Source organism: Alternaria conjuncta (genome assembly GCF_024043145.1).
Source record: "Alternaria conjuncta strain BMP 0040 chromosome Unknown scaffold_1, whole genome shotgun sequence".
NCBI lineage: Eukaryota > Fungi > Ascomycota > Dothideomycetes > Pleosporales > Pleosporaceae > Alternaria > Alternaria conjuncta.
In genome coordinates this window covers 3,038,062-3,058,588 of record NW_026250090.1, presented here as the reverse complement: position 1 = coordinate 3,058,588, position 20,527 = coordinate 3,038,062, and the positions used below count along the sequence as shown (strand labels likewise).

Genomic DNA, 20,527 nt, shown 5'->3' with positions numbered 1-20,527 from the left:
GCGACTAGCAACACCTGTCATTTCTTCACGTCTACCTAGGTGTCTTCCACCCATGCACCCTCAGTACCTACAACCGCGACGTCTCGACGGGAAAACCTCGTGTCGCAATGGAGGCCGAATATAAGACATCATTTGGCAGGCCTTGCCATCTCGGGCCTACTCTAGATTGTTCTCTTGCAATGCGTTTTACGAATGCGAGCATGTTGCGAATGCGAGATTCATGGACGACTGCGAGAGGTAGTATATACATCTCCTGTCCATTGCCCGTAATGCTGCACTATGAATCCTTGGCTTCCGTTCTTTAAGCACTGGTCTGTTATTCAATTTCGCTAGATTGACTTCAATTCACACCGAACTCTTCGTCCCTGTAGTTCATTCTCGCCAAGACGAAACCGACAAGATGCTGTCCAAGCTGGCCTTTTTCCTCGCGTCTTCCAATGTTGCTTTCTCCGCACCAAGTCTCGACCCCCGTCAGGCAGTAACCATCGCCGTGGACTCCAGTAAGACTTTCCAAACGATTGACGGCTTCGGTATCTCCGAGTTCTACGGACGCGCTGGAAACATCAAGTCTCTAGCAGCTGCTGCTCAGAAGCAAACCCTTGACCTTCTCTTCGATCCTACTACCGGCGCAGGCTTCAACATCCTGCGCAACGGCATCGGATCTGGCCCATCCAGCGGCTTCTCTATTGAGCCCAACAGCCCCGGATCGCCCACTGGAACACCAAAGTACCAGTGGGATGGCTCCGACAACAACCAGGTTTGGTTGACGAAGCAAGCGCAAGCCCGCGGCCTCAAGACCATCTATGCCGATGCTTGGTCTGCTCCTGGGTTCATGAAGACCAACGGTAAAGACTCAAACGTAAGTACGACCACCCAAACGGGGACTGGAAGCAATAGCTGACTTGCTTCAGGGAGGAAGCCTTTGCGGTGTCGATGGCACGTCCTGCGGCAACTGGACCCAAGCTTACGCCAACTACCTCACACAATACGTCAAATACTACAAGCAGGAGGGCATTGACGTGACGCATCTCGGCTTCTTGAACGAGCCCGACTATACGTAGGTCCTTTACATGTCTTCGTGTAGATGATCTGTTACTGACGGATCATAGCACCGCATACTCTTCCATGCGATCGACCGGACAGCAGGCCGCCGATTTCATCAAAGTCCTCGCTCCCACCGTCAAGGCCTCTGGTCTGAAGGTAAAGCTCACCTGCTGCGATGCCACCGGCTATAACGCTCAGAAGGCCATGCTTCCAGGACTCGCTGCAGTCGATTCCCTATACGACGTCGTTACCACCCACGGTTACACCTCCGACCCCACAGCCCCCTTCGCTACTTCCAAGCACATGTGGATGACTGAGACTGCGGATCTCAGCGGCAAGTGGACAGCCAGCTATTACACCAACGGCGGTGCCGGCGAAGGTCAGACCTGGGCCAGCAAGATCTACACTGCTCTCGTCGACGCCAACTTCTCTGCATACCTCTACTGGGAAGGCGCCGAGGACGCCGGCACCAACCCTACCAACTCCGTCCTCATCGACATCCACGGTGGAGTCGTTGCGCCTTCCAAGCGCTTCTGGGCTATGGCACAGTGGAGCCGCTTCGTCAAGCCTGGTGCCGTTCGCGTCAGCGCTGGTGGCAGGACCAGCACGCTCAAGACATCTGCTTTCAAGAACACTGATGGCTCAGTCGCTGTGCAGGTCTTGAACACAGGTGCCTCAGCAGCGACCGTCAGCATCACTGGTGTCTCTGGCAAGGCGTCTGCATACGTTACCAACGAGAGCCACGGGCTTGATGCGATGACTGGGAACAGCGTGCCCGCACATTCTATGGTCACTTTCCTTTACAAGTAGATGTTCTCTCCGCGAGGGCGCATACTTCTCCAGCTTCGCAAGTATGACCTTGCTTTTGCAAGCTATTCCCTTCTGTTCTCCTAGTGTTGACACACCCTATTCCCTTGTACATAATCATCATAAACTGTTCAATCGCTACCATCTTCATTAGTGCGCCATCGCATATGAACTTGTATTGAGACAAGAATTCTTTCCCAGATGCCTTTAATTGATCCTTGACTGCAGCGAGGACATCGCCATCTGATTGGCTTGCGCAGTACCCACGTAGCACTACATCGAAATGTGAGATGGGGTGGCCGGTAGAAAGAAGGGAGGGCGCGAACTTTGCGGCGCTATGTACGGAATGAGCTTAGTGGCGGGGAAGCCGTTGGTGCCGCCCTGCACCCGACCCTGCCAAAGGATCGATGTAATCTCAATCATCTGCAGTGTCGCGGCGTAGCTGTATCTATGTACGGTACATCCATATGCAATGTTCCTCGACGACCGAAGAGTATCGCTCGACATGCTTGTCGCTGGTCATACGCGTCCGATACCGAGGAGCCACCTGGCATGCCTTCCACCTACCTAAGTAACATCTCGCAAATTCATGGCAAACAACTAGACCAAATATCTTCTCCGCGGCTTGACGGCAAGAACCTCACCACTAGGCATACGGTACGGCACGCGTGCAGAGGGCTAGGCTACAACCGACCCGACCCCTGCGCTGGCTTTTGGGCATGCAGCAGCTAAGGTTCGTTTGCGCGGTTCGACGCTCTTCACATGGGCCGTTGCAACTGAGAAGGATAATTTCAAGCCGCTGTGCGTCTATAAAGTTGGCCTTCGCGCTTCCTTTGTTGAGGATTCTGTAGTCTCTTCTGATCCCCAACCCCGTCACTATGCGGCTGCCGCTCTTGTTTGCGACATTGCTCTCGTCCGTGGCGTCTCAGGTTTTCGAGCCTACCGACTTCAGCATCACCGAGGCTCTTCTTGATCAAGGTGTCAATGTCTCTGCACTGCCAGCGTTAGCCGGCCTTGTGGGTCGGTCATCCAACCTGGCCTGCAACATCGCCGTGAGTATCTTCAAGCAAGTAACTCAAAGCCAAGGCTGAATCAAACACAGTGTTCTTCGCTGGAGGTCGTCTACGGAAACAAATCTATCGAGTTCCAGGATGAGGCCGGCTATTCCGCGTTCACGTCGAGCTTTTGGTCTGGAATCTCGGCTGAGGTCAGGCCATACTGTATCTTCAAGCCCTCGAGCCCTGCCGCTGTTTCGGTAGTGGTACTTCTATCTCGGCTGTCAAAATGTCCGTTTGCCGTCAAGTCGGGTGGTCACAGTGCGTTCGCCGGCGCGGCTACTATCGAGGGAGGAATAACCGTGTCCTTCGAGAACATGAAGGGCATCGAGCTTTCAGACGACAGGAAGACCGTCGCAGTCCAACCAGGGAATGTATGGGGTAATGTGCTTACCGCTTTGTCGACCACTGGCGTCACAGTCGTATCTGGAAGGATTGGTGATATCGGTGTGGGCGGACTCACCCTCGGCGGCGGCATATCGTTCCTCACGAATGAGTACGGTCTAGCTTGCGACAACGTCGCTAGCTTCGATGTGAGTTCGCTGCGCAATCCCACGACATCGCGCTCTTCTAACGTTGACTAGGTCGTCACAGCAAGTGGCATCATGGTTACGGCGAGCCCGACGACCTACCCAGACCTCTACTGGGCTCTTCGCGGTGGCGGCAACAACTTTGGCATCGTGACCAGCTTCAACCTGACAACAAAACCCCTCGACAACGATCAGATCTGGGGAGGGACCCGCACTTTCACAGAAGACAAATTTCCAGATGTAATCAAGGCGTGGGTGGACCTCACGTTCAACTCGGCCCAAGACCCCAAGGCCGGTAGCTGGGTTGCCTGGCTGGACAAGGGCGCAAAGCTTGCCTCAACCGAGCTCTGGTACGGTGCACCGGCTGGTAACGAGTCGGCGATCCTCGCACCTTTCTACAACATCACCGCCGTGGCTGATAGCACGAAAACGCGAGGCCATGCTTCTTATGTGATCGACAACGAAGCTACCAACAAGTATGGGCTTCGTGAGGTCTATTACGTTATCTCAGTGAAGACCTCCTACGAGATCGCCGAACGCTCCGTCGACATCTTCTACGAATCTATCGGCGCTCTTTCCGCTGTCGAGGGCGCTTATCCCGTTCTCATCTGGCAGCACATCACCGACGGTTCGCTCAAAGGCAGTACCCGCAACGGCGGCAACGCGATGGGTTTCGACGCCGACGGCAGCCCTATCCACATCATCCAACTAGCATGCTCCTGGAACAACGCAGCGGACGACGACACAGTGTACCAGGTCATGTCGGATATCATGAAGGCGATCAAGAGCGACGCGGTAAAGCTGGGTGTGCAGAACGACTGGGTGTATATGAACTATGCATCGATGTTCCAGGACGTTATCGCGAGTTATGGGTCGGACAGCAAGAGCAAAATGAAGACTATTGCGAGCAAGTATGATCCGAAGGAGGTGTTTCAGAAGCTACAGCCTGGATACTTCAAGTTAGATCGTGCGCCCGTGCCTGATGCAAGGTACTTTTCGTACTGAGGTCACATTGGAGAGTGTGGAGCATGAAAATGCGGATATGACCTTCTACTACTAGTAATGGATAAGACTACTTTACATCATAATGATCTCGTAAATGACTGCCGTGTGAAATGCATACCACGGAGTTGATGGCCTGTTGATGAGCGGTACCAGATGGAGTTCAGCTAGCGCGGGGCCGATAATCCGCGTACCGAGACTGTACAGCCTTGAAGTCCACCTCTCCGTCCTCAATATCGCCGTCCAGAAAACTGTACCAGTACGTTTCCCAGTCCTTCACCGGTCTATCTCGTAATAAAGTAGAGACGTACTGGCATTCTTCATCGAACTCTTCCATGCTACCTATAATGCATGGGAACTGCAGAGAGAATTGCCGGAGAGAATATGTCGCCCTGACGCGGGGAGTAACTCAGGGTTGCTATAAGCACCCAAATTTGGGGGTGCGAAAGCCATTGCGAGATCATCTCTTGTCGGAAAGGGAGAGCGTTCGTCGCGTGTACAGGCCACAGCTGCAGTGTATAGAGCGGCGATAGATTTGACTTTGTTCCAGATGATTTGAACGGTGTCAAATGGTCCGATAAAGTGCGTCTTGACAAGCGGTCGGGTATCTCGACCCCAAGATAGGCTGACTGCTTCATTGATCCAGGTGATTGTGCGAGGCACAGCATTTGAAACTCTACACTCGGTCCACCGATGCTCGCTATAAGGGGATGTACTCATATCTGCGAGGTCTACGTAATCAAGTGGGAAACTGATCAGGTTTTAGCGTATATAAGGCATGTAGACAATGCTGTCTGAACTTACACGCACCGCCAAAGGTCGACATATCTATCCACCGATAGTTGAGGAACCGCATCGCAGGTAGGTAGTATCCCTCGTAGGTGATATTCTGGAAGTGCTACAGATTTCTCTTCTTCCAGTATCTTGATATTTCGCATCTGCTTACGATGCTGAGGCTGTAGTGCGTCCAGAAATCGGATGGCCTGGGACGTGGCTGATTGGAAGTATCTTAGATCAGGTAGAGCATCTTCGAAGTTGTACCATGTGTCTGGACGTGGGTCTTCGAAAAGGTCCCTTACTTTGATCATTTGGTCTTCAGTAGGTAAGGCCCAGGGCTGCCATAGCGTAGTAGCAATTATTGACCGCATGTGACCGAGTTTTGGAAGACTCAGCTGCTCTACGGAATGCCTCTCACGCTCATCGTGAGAACTGCTTCTGAACCAGTTCCTCATGAGCCGATCCAAGATGTTGAAATTGCGGTTTCTTCGGGGTATGTTGGTGCGAAATCTACTAAGCTCAAGCACAGGGCTAAAGCCGAGGATATCTATACAGCAGCTTCGTGATCTGAGCCGTTCCGGAAAGTCTGCCTGCGAAGTCAGACGTGGAAGACAAGCCTGAAGGACTTCACAATCATGGTATGTCATCGATGATGGATTTCCCATGATATCCTTCAGAGGCACATAATCTTCGTCTTCGTACTTGGAGATCCGAATGAGGAGGTCGCCGATACAGCTGTCGGGATACTGCTCGGACACTTCTTTCGTGAGCTGCTCCAGAGCTATAACGTGTCGGTTAGCACGACGTGGCTTTGGTGGAAGACATCTGACAGCAAAGTTCACTGACCTGATGTTGATGCTCCCAATACGAAAGCTTCTTCCTGCAAAAAGTGCAGACGTTCCAACAAGAAGTCGTACTTGCCAGCCTGCGACCACTCGTCCCAGATATCGGAACCTTCACGCGAGACCTTGATCTCCTGGAAAGGCTTGAAAACCACTTCATTCACCCTGAGCGGCAGATCTCGCATCTCGCTAGCGACCATCTTGCAGGTCCACATCAAGCTGAAATCGATGATCTGGCCATCGTAACGCCGAAGCTTGTTGGTGGTTGGGGAGTGAACGTAGCCTCCAGGCTCTTGTAGGTAATAGGTGTAGATCTCATCGCGGAGTTCCCGAGGAAGGCTTAGAAGGCGCGACTGTTGTTGCTGGGAAGGAGCTTGCGTCGTCATGATGTTGTTTCAATTGTGGAATTGGTGTTGCGGAGTTGATGATGCAGCATTCGCGATGGTAAATTCATGGGAGGCGGCTCATTTATGATGAATAGTACAGGACACATGTGCGTAAGGACATCTGGCTTGCGGCGTCCACCAGGCAGCAGCACCAATCGCTGATGCCTTGCGAGCTTGTTATATGGTTCTGTCGGTACTGCGAAATATGCGGGAGTTTCGCGGTCCTCCCAGTCCAAGTTTGTGTGCGGAATTTGGTAGCGAAGCTTACGAACCGGCTTCCAGCAAAGCTGAACGCACGCTAGGGTGTGAAGGCTCTCTCATTGTTGTTTTGGACACGTTGATTCAAATTGTATTATCGCCGAGTCTTTTGATCCTCCAAAATCAGAGTCACGCCATGACTGCTGAACAGAACTTTGTGTTACTCTAGTCCGTTACAAAGCGCTCGCACGTATGAGACCGGTTCGCTAATAGCCGTCTCATTGCCACCAAGGATCCGCATACAACTCATCCAGAGCCGTAAAATCATAGTCCGAGGGGTCAAGATCGCCTTGAACTAGGCTCTCGGCATAGGTGAACCAAGCGTCTCTCGGTTTATTCTTCAGCTTATCCCCAATACAGCGAGCCTCCTCTTCGAACTCTTCCAGAGTGCCTGTAGGGCATGATAGCCGCACTGTGGTGCTCCCGGACAGGATAAGTTGTACGGAAATAATTAGACGATTGTTTATTCGTGTGTCAAAGTCCAGTTCGTCTTTAGGAACTGTTGCAATAGATATAGGGGAAGAATACTCAATGCCGAAAGTGGTGTGTAGCCAGGCGAGACTGAGGGCCGCAAGCGCCCTGATAGCGTTCCAGATACGCTGGGCGGTATTGGTATTCGCTTCGAGATGTAGAGAATAGGCCGATAGTGGCATTCCAGCGTGTCGCAGGTTCATGGCCTCGTTGATCCACTGAATGGTCTTGAATGTGGCACGAAATAGACTGCACGTGGGCTTTCCTATTGACGCTGGATGAGTGTTGACCGAGTCAAGCATCACGCTAGTGTGCAGAAAGCTTCCGGGATGCGTCAGCACGAAAACTCAAAGTTCAGACATGAGTTGTGACTTACATTACACTCCACATGTCGACATAATGGTCGATCCGTAACCGGGGAAGGTCCGTGAGGTATGGGACGAGGCCGTATGCATGACATCGTGATGCAGAACATTTGCGGTCTTCGCGTATGACCAAATGACGCAATCGGTGCCGCTGTCTCTGTGGCAGTGTATCGAGAAAGCGGATGCCCTGCGAGGCGGACGATTCGTAATATTTGAGCTCTCTCCCACCATCGGCATTCACGGGGCACCAGTATTGAGGACCTCCGTGAATAGTAAGAAACTCCAAAAGTTCGAGAATTTTCTTGATTCGTATGGCAGTGGGCGTGACCCAAGGTTGCCATGCCACGGTCGATATGGTTGAAGATGCGACCTCAAGAGCGTTCCTGCCCACAGGTTCTTCTCCATTCCTCACACGGCTTCGCCCCAAACCTATCCAGCGTTTCGGATAGGTAAGCCATCTGACAATATTCCGTGATCCGAGCCATTCGGGGAGGCCGTGATGCGAGCATATATACTGAAGAGTCTCTTGCAAAGCTTGGCGATCCGAATGAGTCAGTTGAGAGAGCGTTACCACTGCATCATCGGGTTCATCGTCATGTTGTCCTTTAGTTCGTAACGCCGATCGGATGACAGCTCCGATGCCACTGTGAGGGTACTGTTTGGAGATATGTTCTGCCAGTTCCGCAGTACCTGCGATGCCTAGTTAGCTATTGCTTGATCAAACAAGTACGTTACCGCATGTGTATGTCAGGATCGTCGTACCAAACTCATCAATAACCACACCAAATGCGTCAAACATCGCCAAGTCGAGAAGACGTAACAAACTGTTGAGATAATATTCCGTAGACAGTAATGACAATCCAAATACACCTTCCACTCCTGGAACGAGTGCTATGCGTGTCTTGAATCTGATACCATTTTTACTCAGAGTGAATTCTGCTGCCTCCGCCGCGACTTGCTTGCATGTACGTAGAAGTCCGAGATCGATAGCTGTGCCATTAATGTTTCGTAGCGTGTTCGTCTCGGCGTGGTAATGGTATCCCTCGTCGCTCGCAAGGCAGTGAGCATAGATTTCGTCGCGAAGTTCCCGGGGAATGCGTAGGAGATGGCATGTGTTGGGCTGGAAAGCTGCCATGGTGTCGGAAGGCGATTTTAGTGATGTCGGTATCTAGATCGAAAAGTCGAGGTCAGTATGTGTGATATAGTTTTCAAACCGCGGTCCACTCAGTGAGCAAACTCTCTGCCGGGTGTCCTTAGGCAGCAGCGTTACCAAAGCGTGGTACTAGAAGTTGCAATGTATATCGCTCATGGGCGCTCGATCCATAGAAACGTCGGAAATAAAATTCGCGAAAGATAGGTGCTTGAATCGTGGCACATTTCGGACGCGTGGTGTGTATTTTCTCGTCATCGGAACCAATTGCGCTCGATATGATGCAGGTCCGACCAATAACCATGGTACAACTCCAACACATGTAGTATACATCCACCAAGCCACGACCCACGCTCACTTGCCGCCCACCCTCTTGTTCTTGAGCTTGATGGTCTCTCCGTTGACGAAGATACCCTTGCCCTTGTACGGTTCCGGTACCCTCCAACTCCTTATCTTGGCTGCGAACTGCATGACCACCTCCTTCTCCGGTCCCTCCAACAGTAAGCGCGTCGGTTGCGGTGTGCTCGCAGTGACGCCCTTTGGTATGGCCAGTTCGACTGGATGTGTGTATCCGACCTTCAAGTTGACGAACTTCTGGCCGGGGAATTCGGACTTGACCGTAGTCGCGCTATCTTCGACTGAGGCACGGTAACCGACACCGTTGAAACGAAGAATCGCACTGTGTCCTTCGCTGACACCGAGGATGTGGTTCTGGAGGTATGCGCGGGTGGTGCCTGGGTCTGTGTCAGCGAATTGCGCAGCCTGTGGTGATTGCAGCGCTCTTACCCCACATTGCCTTTTGCTTCGCATCTTTCGCGTCTTCAATTGTCAACGTCGGCCCGCCCAATGCCGGGTCCTGGTTGATATTGACGTATGGCGGGATGGGCATTGAAAGCTCGCCCAATGGTCCCTTGATGTGTACTGTAGACATGGCCTGCACTCTCGCACTTCTCGCCTTAGCGGAAGGCGCGACCACCTGGAACGTGACTCCCTGAGGTATCGAGAGCGGTAAAGACCCGATCTTGGATTGACATGATGCCGTCGAGGTAAAGGTCCTGGTCGGCGCGGGCCTGGAAAATACGGGCAGCAGGAAAGTCGGTATTGAGTCGCTGCTCTGGCTCGAGGCCTTTGCGAAGCTTTGGGCGCACCGCCGTCGTGCTGGGGCGAACATGTTGATTTGATGCCGGCAATGATTATCGCGAGAGTTTTCGGAATCTCCAACTCGCTGCTAGCTCATCCGGTCTCGTGATAGCGCGTCATCGACGTTTCTGATTGGTTGGACGGTCGCACCTTCCCCCACGAACACCCCTCAACACCACAACACTCCGGTCATCATCACTCTCTGGGGAACATGCTGCACGATGCAGCGTCAAATTTCGACGCTTGATACCTGCGACTGACCGTCCTCTCACCCAGGCATGTGCCTCTTGATCGTCAACTAACAGCGCGTGCTCTTACCCCAGATTTGACCTCACCTTCCTGTCGCGGCAGGCGTCATGCTTCAGGCTCTTCAACGTTGCATCTTCTCCGCTCTCTTACCATATCGTGAACTCACATGGTCGCTACCAATAGAGATCTTACCATCCTTGACCTCTCGCCTTCTCCTCTTTCTCTACTTTCTTCTACTCCCTGGCTCCTGCTTCATCTCGCCAGCTTTCCGTGCCGTGCTTTCGATGACCCTGACTGCTCACCAGCGTATCGCTCACATGGAACTTCAACATGGACTTAGCAAGGCGAAGCTGATCACGTTGGGATTGTTCCTCCTACCTACAGTGTCCTCTCATTACCACTCCCCGCCGGCACATGCAGCTCCAACGGTCAACGTGGACTCCTTGTTCCAGTACACGACATCCAGGAACCACAAGGTGATAACACAAGCAGTCGATTTCGTTGTGTCGATGCAGACCGCGCCGACATGCACTCGCATGGCTGCTTCGCACTTGATGAACGAGTGCAAACTGTTGGAACATGCACCGGACTTCGCCAAATCTCGCCCGGAAGCTTATCTGGACAACGTCAAGACCGAGTACGCCGCTAAACTAGCTGTATGCGAACTTCTCAGTGCTCAGCCAGTGAACCCAACACCACCGGCAAACTGCGACATCCTCGTTCCGGCATCCAGGCATTGCGGCAAAGGCGGTAGCTGGTGGCACGCACGGCCGGAAGCTCCTAGCGACAAGCAATGCTACCCCGACTTCAAAGAGTATCAATATACCCAATGCCTCAAGAGTCTGCAATCGACCCCTCAGTACTGGACATCGTTCAGCAACGCTCGCCAGAACGCAGTGGTCATGTGTCAGGCCAGCAGAGATGTCATCGAGCGAGAAAACCATCTCGAGATATTTAAGAACTTGACTCAGGTGCTGGGTGATGTGACCTCAAACATGCAGAAGACGACCGAAGAGTACGAGTCTTTGATCCGTGAGCAGAGGCAGTACTCTGAAGAAGCCCGCGACTCTCACCAGCAGCTCAAAGAAGACATCCATGCGGTTCAGGAGAAGGCCGTCGCTACTGTGGGTGCGCTTGACGACAAGTTCCGTACTTTCATGGAGGTGTCAATCTCGGATCTTATCACAGCTCTAGCCGAAAGTCAGAGCAACGAGATTGACCGGATACATGAGAGGATGCAGGGTTTCTCGCAGGAGTTGATGCTGGAAAGCTCTCAGCTCGCGAAACACTTCACTGGCGAACTCCAACAATACCATGACCTAGCCAGGATGGGCATTCAATCCAACCACGAGGCTCAAGTCGACAGCTATACTGTTCTAGCAGGCTACATGGACGTCACACAGGACACCATCAATCGCACGAACGATATCGCAGATCGCTCTCTTTCTACAGTCGACAGTATTGCGCAACGCCTGGACATCTTCGAGACGCAGACTGAGCACATTGCCGAAGGGTTCGCTTTCCTAAGTGCAATACCAGCACTTGTCACACTACTCGTCCGCAGCTTCCTAGCCATGGTCGGTACACTGTTCATCTTCACTGTTCTGTACAAGCTCAACACAAAGCTTGCAGCCTATACTGCCGGCGCATGTAGTTCAGCTTTCCTCCTACACACATGCGGAATTTTCGACTGGCTCGGCGCCCTCCCCTCACGCATCACCAAACTCCACAGCGAACCTCCTCTTACGACTGTCGCAGGCATGTCATCCTGGCAGAAAGGTGCAGGCATCATACTTCTACTCTGGCTCGCTGCCTACCCGGTATGCCGCATCAACGCCTATCTCGGAAATCTCATAGCCATAACACTGAAGCGCATTCTGGGTCCAATCTGGATCAGCGAGTACAGCAACGAGAACGGCACCGGTTTCTTGCCGAGCATTGAGATTCCCCCTCCTTACCCTCGTCGCGCGGATTACCGATATCACCGGAATGATGTCGGTCACCGCAACTATCCAAACTACTCGAAGTCGGCCTCACCGCCTTCCGATATTTGATAACCGGAGTTCGCGACAAGAAGTTTGGAGCCCTCAACAGCATCAACGTCAACATATCATCAGCACATTTACGACACATATCTTCAAACGGCTTCTCAGAAAGCGTTACTTGTACCACGAACCATCTTTCATCGGTCGATACATATTCAGCTCGCGATATACCCTTGACGTTTCTTACCGTTCTACGACAGCATTTCCACGGCGTTGGAGCAGCATCTTATACCAGCAAAAAGGCGATGTGGGGGGAACCGGGCAACTTGGCACATGTATGGCAGAGACCTCATACCTATCTTTCAATATTATCAATCCATAGTTTATAACTACATCACATCCAGTCGCGTGTATGAATGATGCAGCCTATATCGTTGACCATTTCCTGCAGGCACATCTCAATCCTCCTCATCATCCGGCAACTCCTGAATCCTCCCCGATCGATATGCCTCCTCAACCGGATTCTGCACATCCATCACACCCGTCGCTTTCAACCTCTCAAACAACACAAACAACCTCTCAGCCTCCCTCTCCTTCTCCTCCTGCGTCATAGGCTCCATCTGCACATGCTCTTCTCTATCCAACCTCTGTCCTGTGATAGGATTCACAGGTATCCCCTCTGCGTCACCCGCCGGCGCATTCGCCTTGACCAGATCCTCCGGCATGCTAATATTATTCGACATGAGAAAACCCGACGCGTAGCCATATCCCACGTTATGAACAAACGTCGCTGGGTCTTTATGCGAGAGCTCGAAGAGCATCGAGGAAATTGAGCCGCGGAGCGCGGGTGTCATGGCTGACGTAGACAAGTTGAGCAGGCGGGAAGAGAGTGTGTTTGATTTCCCGAGCGGTTTATCGCGCTCTTCGGTTGTGGGGAGGAGCATTTCCTCCATCGTCTTTTTCACGTCTTCAGGTGCGAATTCGTAGATGCGGCGGATGAGCGTTAGAACGGGTGCGACGGCGTCGTCGAGTTCCTTGGGTGGGTAGGCGATGAGGGCACGGGAAAGTATGCAGATTAGGTGTCTTGCATTCGTTCTCGGTTCGAAAGACGGGAAAACGGCTTTTTTGCCTTCTTCGCACTCTAAGTCGAGGTGCAGGAGCACGTTGATGAGTTCGCGGGCTGGGACTGTTAGGGGTGGTTCGGTTGCGCCGCGCCGGACGAGGATCTTGAAGACGCTGGGTATGGAGGGGGTGAAGTGGGGGCTGAGGTCGGTGTGGAAATGGATTATGTTGAAGACGAGTTTGAGGGTTTCGGCGAGGGCCATGAGTTCCATGGGTTGGTTGTGGCCTTTTGCACCTGAGGGGGCGGACTTGGAGTAGCGCTGCGCATGGCGCGTTATGGCGGCGTTGATGCTGGAGGCTAGGGAGTTGGAGCGGACGAGTGAAGCGTAGTCGAGGCTTGTGTCGTAGGTTGTGAGGAAGAGGATGCGGGAGGCGAGGAATTCGTTGTCGATGCTTTCGCTCTGCTTAAAGATCAGTCTAGCCCTGTGTCTAATCGTCGCTGATGTCTGCGTACCTTCAGCTTCTCCGCTGCGTGTGGGCCATGGCCTAGGTCGACGAGTATCTGGCGCGTCTTGGGTTGGAGGAGAAGGGCGTTGGCTATACACCGTAGAGCCTCTTGTGAGGCGACAGTGGTCTCTCCGTCAAATGCATGGCGTCCTAGTGTCCGAAGGCCCTGTAACGGTCACTATGCCGTTCCCATCGCTCTGCGCGAAGGGTAGCGTACATCTTCCGTGAATATGGGATCGGAGTTTTCGACTGATCGGCCGTATACTTTGAGTTGTTCGAGTAACTGTTGCTTTTCTGTGCATCCAGTCAGCGCAACGTATGCGTATATAGCATGTGAGACATGCGCTGAGTAGACAGCTTCTTCGCGTCCAGATCGGCTTTCAACTCGGAAAGGATTCTGGTGACGTCGTCGAGCTTTGCTGTCCTACCGTTAGTAACGAGTCACGTGAAAGGTAGTCCTGCGCAGTGGTACTGACCTCTGCCCGTTCTTTGCGACAACATGGCGGTTGCGTTGCAGGACACGATTAGAGCGCATCACGTCACTCGGGGTGGAAGCTCGCGCTCGGAAAGCCCCACTATTGTGGGACCTGCATCGACTGTTGCTTTCCAGGGTCCGCATCAACAAGCAACGAACCACAACAGGTGCGGTAAAGCAAGTAGCCATAGTCTGTTCACGTATGCCTTGATTGTTTATCGTTTTTAGAATATAAATCATCCCATCTGGTGTGATGCCCTTACATGCTGTGGCAGCATCATGTCATAAGAGTAACATCCAAACACGGAATACACTGATCCTTTGCTTCGTTTTCATCGTACCAGAGAACATGACAATATGCGCTGAAGGACTTCTGCACATCGGACTGGCACAACAAAACATGTTTCGGGCGCAGGGGGCGGGCGCTGGCTCGAGTGCCCGTCGTCCAGTGAATGGCGGCTGAGGTTAGCACTTTACGCGCACGAGGAGCGTCGCGCTAGACGCGTCGCCAACACCAACCTTTGACTTGTAGACCGGGGTAGTCGATCACCTCCACACGCTCGACACATTCACTCACGCATACCAGAGCGATGCCAGCGTCTTCTCGTGCTTTTCTTCTCTTTTCTTGCTAGCGGTTCCCAGCATAGCCATGGTGTCGTCCAAATTCGAATCTCTCTCCGTGCGCCCTCCGACTCCACCCAAAGACCAAGAAGACACAGCCGCCGACGAGACGGTGCGATTCCTCCAAGACCCCTTTGGCGAGAAGCCAATCCCGCCCAGGCTCCGAGCAGCGAAGAGAGTGCCCAACACGCCGGAGCAATCGCCATCGTCCGACATCGACATCCCCTCGAGTTCAGCCAGCGCACGGAAGAGAGTCAACTTCGAGCTGCAGCTATGCGACATACCCACTAACAAGGCAGTCGCGCAGTCCTGGACACCCACGCGTAGCTCACCGCTGAAGCCCCTCCCCCAGAACCGCCTCACCAAGCCGCTCAAATCCATCCTGAAGCCTTCCGACGGCACGCAAACACCTCCCGCAGAAGACGCTGCCAACCCGCTCAATTACAAGTCATTCGCCGAGATGCTGGACGCGATAGTGAAGCTGCTCGCTTCTTCTGAGCGCGGGACTCGGCTGGATGCATACGGTTCTTTGCAGAGGACAATGCAGGCATACGACAAGATACCCGACCCCCAGGCGCTGAAGCAGAAGATGTCTCTGCTGACCCAGTTCATACGGCGCGACATAACGGCGCCAGGTTTGGGTGGGACAGGGCTGGACTCACAGCTCATTGGACAGGCAATGAAGCTGCTCATGGCTCTGTTCCGCATCACCGACCTGATATCCGCCATGGACGAAGACTTCTGCTCCTTCATCATAGACCGCATCATCCGCGTCGCTTCCGATAGCTCCATGCCCAAGACCACCGTCAACACACACCTGGCTGTCCTGATGCAGCAGAGTTTCCGGCCGAAGACCATGACTGCGACACGCGTCGAGAAGGTGCTCGAGGCACTAGACACCATCCACGAGCGAACATCGGGCCACGCGGTACAGGCATATAGGGTCCGGATATACAGGAAGCTGCTCCAGCAACGCCCGGACGTTATGATCAGGCATACCGAACGATGGTTCACGCATACTCTCAAAGCTCTGGTGTCGGTTCAGAAGGATATCAGCCAAAGCGCACTTGACACTGCAGTAACGGCTGCGAAGACCATTGGCCATGACCGACATGTCGCCAAATCCGTCTTGTCTGTTCTGAACCGGGTTAAGAGCGACGGCGGCACTATTGCTAGCGTTTTCGCAGGTGAACTGGATCGTATGCTCGGTGGTGATTACGCCGTCTTGGTGCCACAGATCGTGGCTGCTGTCACGGGTCTCCTCAAAGACTCACTTGACGCGTTTGCAGGCTTGAAGGATTGGCTCGTCCTCATTAACAAGTGCCTGTCATCGGACAACGACCAAGTCCGATTATACTCCAATGTCGCCGTTGCCTTCCTGGCCTACTCCGTCAACTTCATGAACTTACCCGAAGAAAAGAAAGTCAAAGCCTGGTCGGGGATGTTCGTTAAAATCTCAGTACATGCACTGCAACGGAAGACCCCAGTAAAGAAAGCCGAGCGCGATGCTGTTTCATCCGCGTACTTCACAATGCTGTATTATGCGTTTCGACCAGCAGCCTCTTTTGAACAATTTGACGGACATTGGACTGACTTCATAGCTGGCCTCTGGAGTCCGATAATCGCAAAGTCTGCTCCGCAGCACGCCATACCCTGCCGAATTGTGTCTGCTCTCTTGGATGGCTCCCGGAAACCTTGGAACGAGAATCGGGCGCTAGATCTCCGGCCAAATTATATGATCCAGCGAGGGGAGCTTCCTCTGGTTGATCCCAAGTGGGTACGGAAGTCGATTGCTCTGGTACTAGAGTTTGTGGAGAATATTCTAGAGGCTGCACTCAAGACCGAAAGCAAAGAGCACGAAGACGAACCGTTTCAGACGATGTGGACAGCAGTCATCAACTCTTTGGTGGAAGCAAGCAGCAAGGAGATCATGGCGTCCACAGAGACCAAAGATGCCATGGCACATATCATCAACCTGCTGCGTCGGATCTGGGACAGCCACACGGACAACATTGCGGTAGAACAGAAGAGGGAGGATCTTTGGGCAACCAAGTTCTGCTTCCTGATAGAGACTGTCGTGCAGAAGATGGGCGCTTTCCAGTTCGCCGATAAGTGTCTCACACGTAACGCTGACAACGAGATCGAAGTCGCATCGACACCATCACATCGATCACGGCACCAGGGCACCCGATCGTCCCCACTCCTCTTCCTGCTGGATCTTCTCGTCACACAATCAGAAGGAAAGCTTGCTGATTCTGTTCGACTCCGCGCAATGGACGTGATCATCGAGCCCTGTTTTGCTGCCCAAAATACTCGGTTGAGCAAGTTGGAGCTTCTTCGGGACTGCGCCGCGACGGTAGATGGCTCGCTGAAGGGTGCAGTGGCATCAGAGTTCTGGACGCGGATTGTGACCTTGCTCGATACCATGTTGCAAGATCAAGCAGCCCCTTCAGGTGACCGCAGCGCTCGCTCATTGGGCAAAGAGTACGAGATTGTGGTCGAAGTCCTCAGTTTGGGTTCTGCCTACTTGCTAGACAAGCCCGTCGGGCATCAGATTTTGTCGACTTTGGTCGGTACCGTTCGACGAGAAGCAGGAGAAGGTGCACTTGCACTCGCTGTCATTGAAAAGATCTCTGAGCAAGTCTTGAAGCGCACACCCGACGAAGACAAAGCTTCCTGTCTGGCATACGCCAGCATTCTTCTCCGCAACCTACCAAAGCAGATGAGCCGCAAAGTGATGGATCAAGGTCGGCAGAATCTCTGGCCTTCGAACACAGCTGCAAGGTCCCATGATATCGACCCTTATGTCCATCTTTACGGAGCCATAACTTCCGTCGGGTCAGCCGCTTACAGGAATCTTGACAAGGACGATGTAGAGCCTACCAAAGGCTTTCTTTCTGCGCTGAGCACCTCTGTCCAACACTGCTCGACGTCTCATCTCGCTGGGTATCTACGCAAGATACAAGATGCGATCCAGGTGTGGGTGGAAGATCCGGAGAAGAAGATGCAGAGCAAGCAAGAGCCACTGAAGAGCTTGCATCGTGAGGTACGTTCACCGTTGTCTGAAAGCTTCAGCAGTCACTAACCATTTCCAGGTCATCAACATGTGGGAGGAAGTGAACAAAGCTGTAGAGCGGTTACCGCGCAAGGACAGCCAAACCTTGCTTCATTTGCAAGCGTTGGTGACTGCAGGCTTCCTAAGCAGACGCCGAAGCATCGTCAACATCTCTATTGCGACCTGGAATGCCACCTTTGGAAAAGAGGAGAGCTTGCGATACCCTACTCGACTTGAGCAGGCTCTGCGCCAATTACGGAACAGTGTCGAGCTTTCTCTTCCTTCACTGGAAGTCCGGGAAGACGATGCTGTAAGTGCATATATCAGTATCTCCGAAACGCTACTAACGTCAAAACAGGAGAACAAGCTCTCGTTTTACGACTCCGATACGAGTGCGGACGAGGTCAAACGTGCATTCAAGAGCCCGCGAGTAAAGGCTTCGCCCTTCAAAATCTCTAAAGCGTCGCGAAGGTCCAAGTCTCGATCTCCAGCAGTGCCAACCTCAGCTACCAGGAGAGTGCCCTCGCGACAAACGCCAAAGATCCGTCTCCGCCACGACGACTCTCAAATCAAATTCGAACCCATCGTCTCCTCACCATCGAACCCGTTCCAGCAAGAATCACAGGTGTTGACCGACCGACAGAAAGAGATGATCGATCGTCAAAGGCTCAGCACTGGTATATTTGCTAAGATGGGGGCGGTCTCACCACAGCCAGAGGATGTGACGTCGCCGATGGAGATCCACTCAGATGCGCTGACTGCAGATGATCTGCCAGATACCGCCTCTCGAGCAACTCCGCTCAAGGCTGTCGCAGCCATGGGTCCTATGGACGGCTACCTTGGATCGTCGCCAACTCCACATTCCCGCAAGAACACTCGTCATATTGTGAGCGAAGACACAGACATTGCAACGCCGACGGCCGTGCGGAGCATACAGTTTGCGAACGATGACCTGAACTCTTCGCCGCCTCAGTTTAGCAAGGATGACAGATCTAACACCAAGCAAAGCGAGCCTGATGTTCTCGTAGGATCCAGCTTTGAGTACCGTCAACCGGAAAGCTCGGTTTCGATCTCCTTTGATGAAGGAACCACAATCGATGAGGAAGCACTGCTTGACGCTGTTGCGCTCCACGACAACACACAAATGGAATCCGGACCCCCTTTAGACATGATCATGTCAGACGTGCCAAGCTCCACCATAGACCTGCAACTCACAGCCCAAATCGACGCCGATATGCAGGTTCATGATGCTCCTGCAGAAGCGACAGAGTCCGCACAATCAGAATCGAATGCCGAATACGTCGATGCCGCATCACATCCGCAATCATCAATGTTGGAGGACCAAGCCGGTAGCGACACCGAAGTAGACGAGTCCCAAACGCCGACCCGCGGTCCTGCCCGCCGTTCTCCACGCAAGAGCTCCCAAGCCAACACAAGCAGCACGAGCCGAGTGGGTGACTCTTTCGACAACAGCTCCGCGAAAGGAACACCGTACTCCCTGCGTAGTTCCTCCCGCCACTCCATGGGAAGTCCATCCCGGCCTCCAAGTGGAAAGAAACCCAGACGCACACCCGCAAAGAACAAGAAGAACGGCAAGAAACAGACGCAAGAGAGTCCTGCGCCTGCCCCAGCTGCCGTTCCTGCCCCGGTATCAGAACCAGAGCCCGAACCAGAACCATCCCACCCCTCCGACACCGACATCCTCGACAACATCACCGTCGCAGCCCCAGTCCAAACTTCCAACCCACGAGGCAAGAAACGGAAGTCCATCCATACTACCACTACCACTTCCTCCTCCTCCAACGAACCCCCCACCCCCGCCCCCGCATCAACAACCCGCAAGCAAAATCTCCGCCGCTCCCAATCCCTCCTCTCGCAAGTCGAAAATTCACAGGATATCACTGTGGATGAAACGCCAGCGCCTAAGCGAGCGAGACAGAACGCGGATCAAGATGTCAGTGAAGCGAAGAGAACGACGCCGGGAAGTAGTGGGAGTAAGAGGTTGAGTCATGTGCAGGTTAGTCCGAGGCCGAGGTCTTCTGGGTCGGGGAAGGTGGGGGGAGTTGGGAAGGATGAGGGTGGGGATGGGGAGATGGAGGTGGTGGAGGGGGGTGAGGGTGTGGGGGAGTTGCAAGATGGGCCTGACGCCGAAGCAGGACCTTCACACCAACAATCCCGATCCCAACCCGCATATCTACCGCCATCCCAAAACTCAGCAACAGGCACCTCCACACCAACGCCTTCCTTCGCCGAACGCGTCATCCTCACCCCCCGCAGCATAATCAACCAGCTCAAGAGCCTCAAGGAATATCTTTTCCGCAGCCCGAGTTTAGTGCTAGGGAGAGAAGAAGAGAGGGAGATTGATGATGCGTTGTTTGATATTAGGAGGCAGGTGCATGCTGCGGGGTTGAGGGGGGAGGGTGAAGATAGGGATGGAGGGATGTGATGGGGTAGAGGAGGAGGAGGGGGAGGGGGTTATTGGGAAAATATTGGGGATGTGTTTTGATGGTTTGGATGTGGGATGAAAGGATGTAGGATGTTGGATGTGGGATGTAGGAAAACGTAGGATAATGTCATGGATGAAGTCTTTGTATCAACGTCAACATGTGTAGCATATACAACGAACGTGGTCACGATAAAATCACAAAACATCTGGACACCTCGATCTTTTTTGTAATGTAACTCATATTCCAAACTGTATCACAGAGTCTGCGACATTCTAGTCACTAGGTGTAATGCCTTTTGT

At 53.1% G+C, this 20,527-nt stretch overlaps 8 protein-coding genes across 8 annotated transcripts; 4 read left to right on the top strand and 4 right to left on the bottom strand.

The window, feature by feature from the left end:
* Positions 1-400: 400 nt before the first annotated feature.
* Positions 401-1,854, top strand: J4E85_001059 (uncharacterized protein; the record flags this gene model as incomplete). Its single annotated transcript, XM_051465347.1, has 3 exons — positions 401-859; positions 912-1,057; positions 1,110-1,854. The coding sequence occupies 3 exons, from the start codon at positions 401-403 to the stop codon at positions 1,852-1,854; spliced, it is 1,350 nt and encodes a 449-aa protein (XP_051331868.1).
* An 875-nt stretch (positions 1,855-2,729) lies between these two features.
* Positions 2,730-4,441, top strand: J4E85_001058 (uncharacterized protein; the record flags this gene model as incomplete). Its single annotated transcript, XM_051465346.1, has 3 exons — positions 2,730-2,903; positions 2,954-3,439; positions 3,491-4,441. 3 exons carry the CDS (start codon positions 2,730-2,732, stop codon positions 4,439-4,441), a joined length of 1,611 nt encoding a protein of 536 aa, XP_051331867.1.
* Positions 4,442-5,762: 1,321 nt separating this feature from the next.
* Positions 5,763-6,443, bottom strand: J4E85_001057 (uncharacterized protein; the record flags this gene model as incomplete). Its single annotated transcript, XM_051465345.1, has 3 exons — positions 5,763-5,801; positions 5,899-5,996; positions 6,113-6,443. 3 exons carry the CDS (start codon positions 6,441-6,443, stop codon positions 5,763-5,765), a joined length of 468 nt encoding a protein of 155 aa, XP_051331866.1.
* A 476-nt stretch (positions 6,444-6,919) lies between these two features.
* Positions 6,920-7,474, bottom strand: J4E85_001056 (uncharacterized protein; the record flags this gene model as incomplete). The annotated part of the gene is made up of 1 exon (XM_051465344.1): positions 6,920-7,474. One exon carries the CDS (start codon positions 7,472-7,474, stop codon positions 6,920-6,922), a length of 555 nt encoding a protein of 184 aa, XP_051331865.1.
* A 1,567-nt stretch (positions 7,475-9,041) lies between these two features.
* On the bottom strand, positions 9,042-9,618 carry J4E85_001055 (uncharacterized protein; the record flags this gene model as incomplete). Its single annotated transcript, XM_051465343.1, has 2 exons — positions 9,042-9,421; positions 9,474-9,618. The coding sequence occupies 2 exons, from the start codon at positions 9,616-9,618 to the stop codon at positions 9,042-9,044; spliced, it is 525 nt and encodes a 174-aa protein (XP_051331864.1).
* Positions 9,619-10,612: 994 nt separating this feature from the next.
* J4E85_001054 (uncharacterized protein) lies at positions 10,613-12,130 on the top strand (the record flags this gene model as incomplete). Its single annotated transcript, XM_051465342.1, has 2 exons — positions 10,613-10,732; positions 10,757-12,130. The coding sequence occupies 2 exons, from the start codon at positions 10,613-10,615 to the stop codon at positions 12,128-12,130; spliced, it is 1,494 nt and encodes a 497-aa protein (XP_051331863.1).
* Positions 12,131-12,519: 389 nt separating this feature from the next.
* On the bottom strand, positions 12,520-14,131 carry J4E85_001053 (uncharacterized protein; the record flags this gene model as incomplete). Its single annotated transcript, XM_051465341.1, has 3 exons — positions 12,520-13,587; positions 13,848-13,924; positions 14,107-14,131. The coding sequence occupies 3 exons, from the start codon at positions 14,129-14,131 to the stop codon at positions 12,520-12,522; spliced, it is 1,170 nt and encodes a 389-aa protein (XP_051331862.1).
* Positions 14,132-14,754: 623 nt separating this feature from the next.
* J4E85_001052 (uncharacterized protein) lies at positions 14,755-20,227 on the top strand (the record flags this gene model as incomplete). Its single annotated transcript, XM_051465340.1, has 3 exons — positions 14,755-17,772; positions 17,822-18,091; positions 18,140-20,227. The coding sequence occupies 3 exons, from the start codon at positions 14,755-14,757 to the stop codon at positions 20,225-20,227; spliced, it is 5,376 nt and encodes a 1,791-aa protein (XP_051331861.1).
* Between the last annotated feature and the right edge of the window lie 300 nt (positions 20,228-20,527).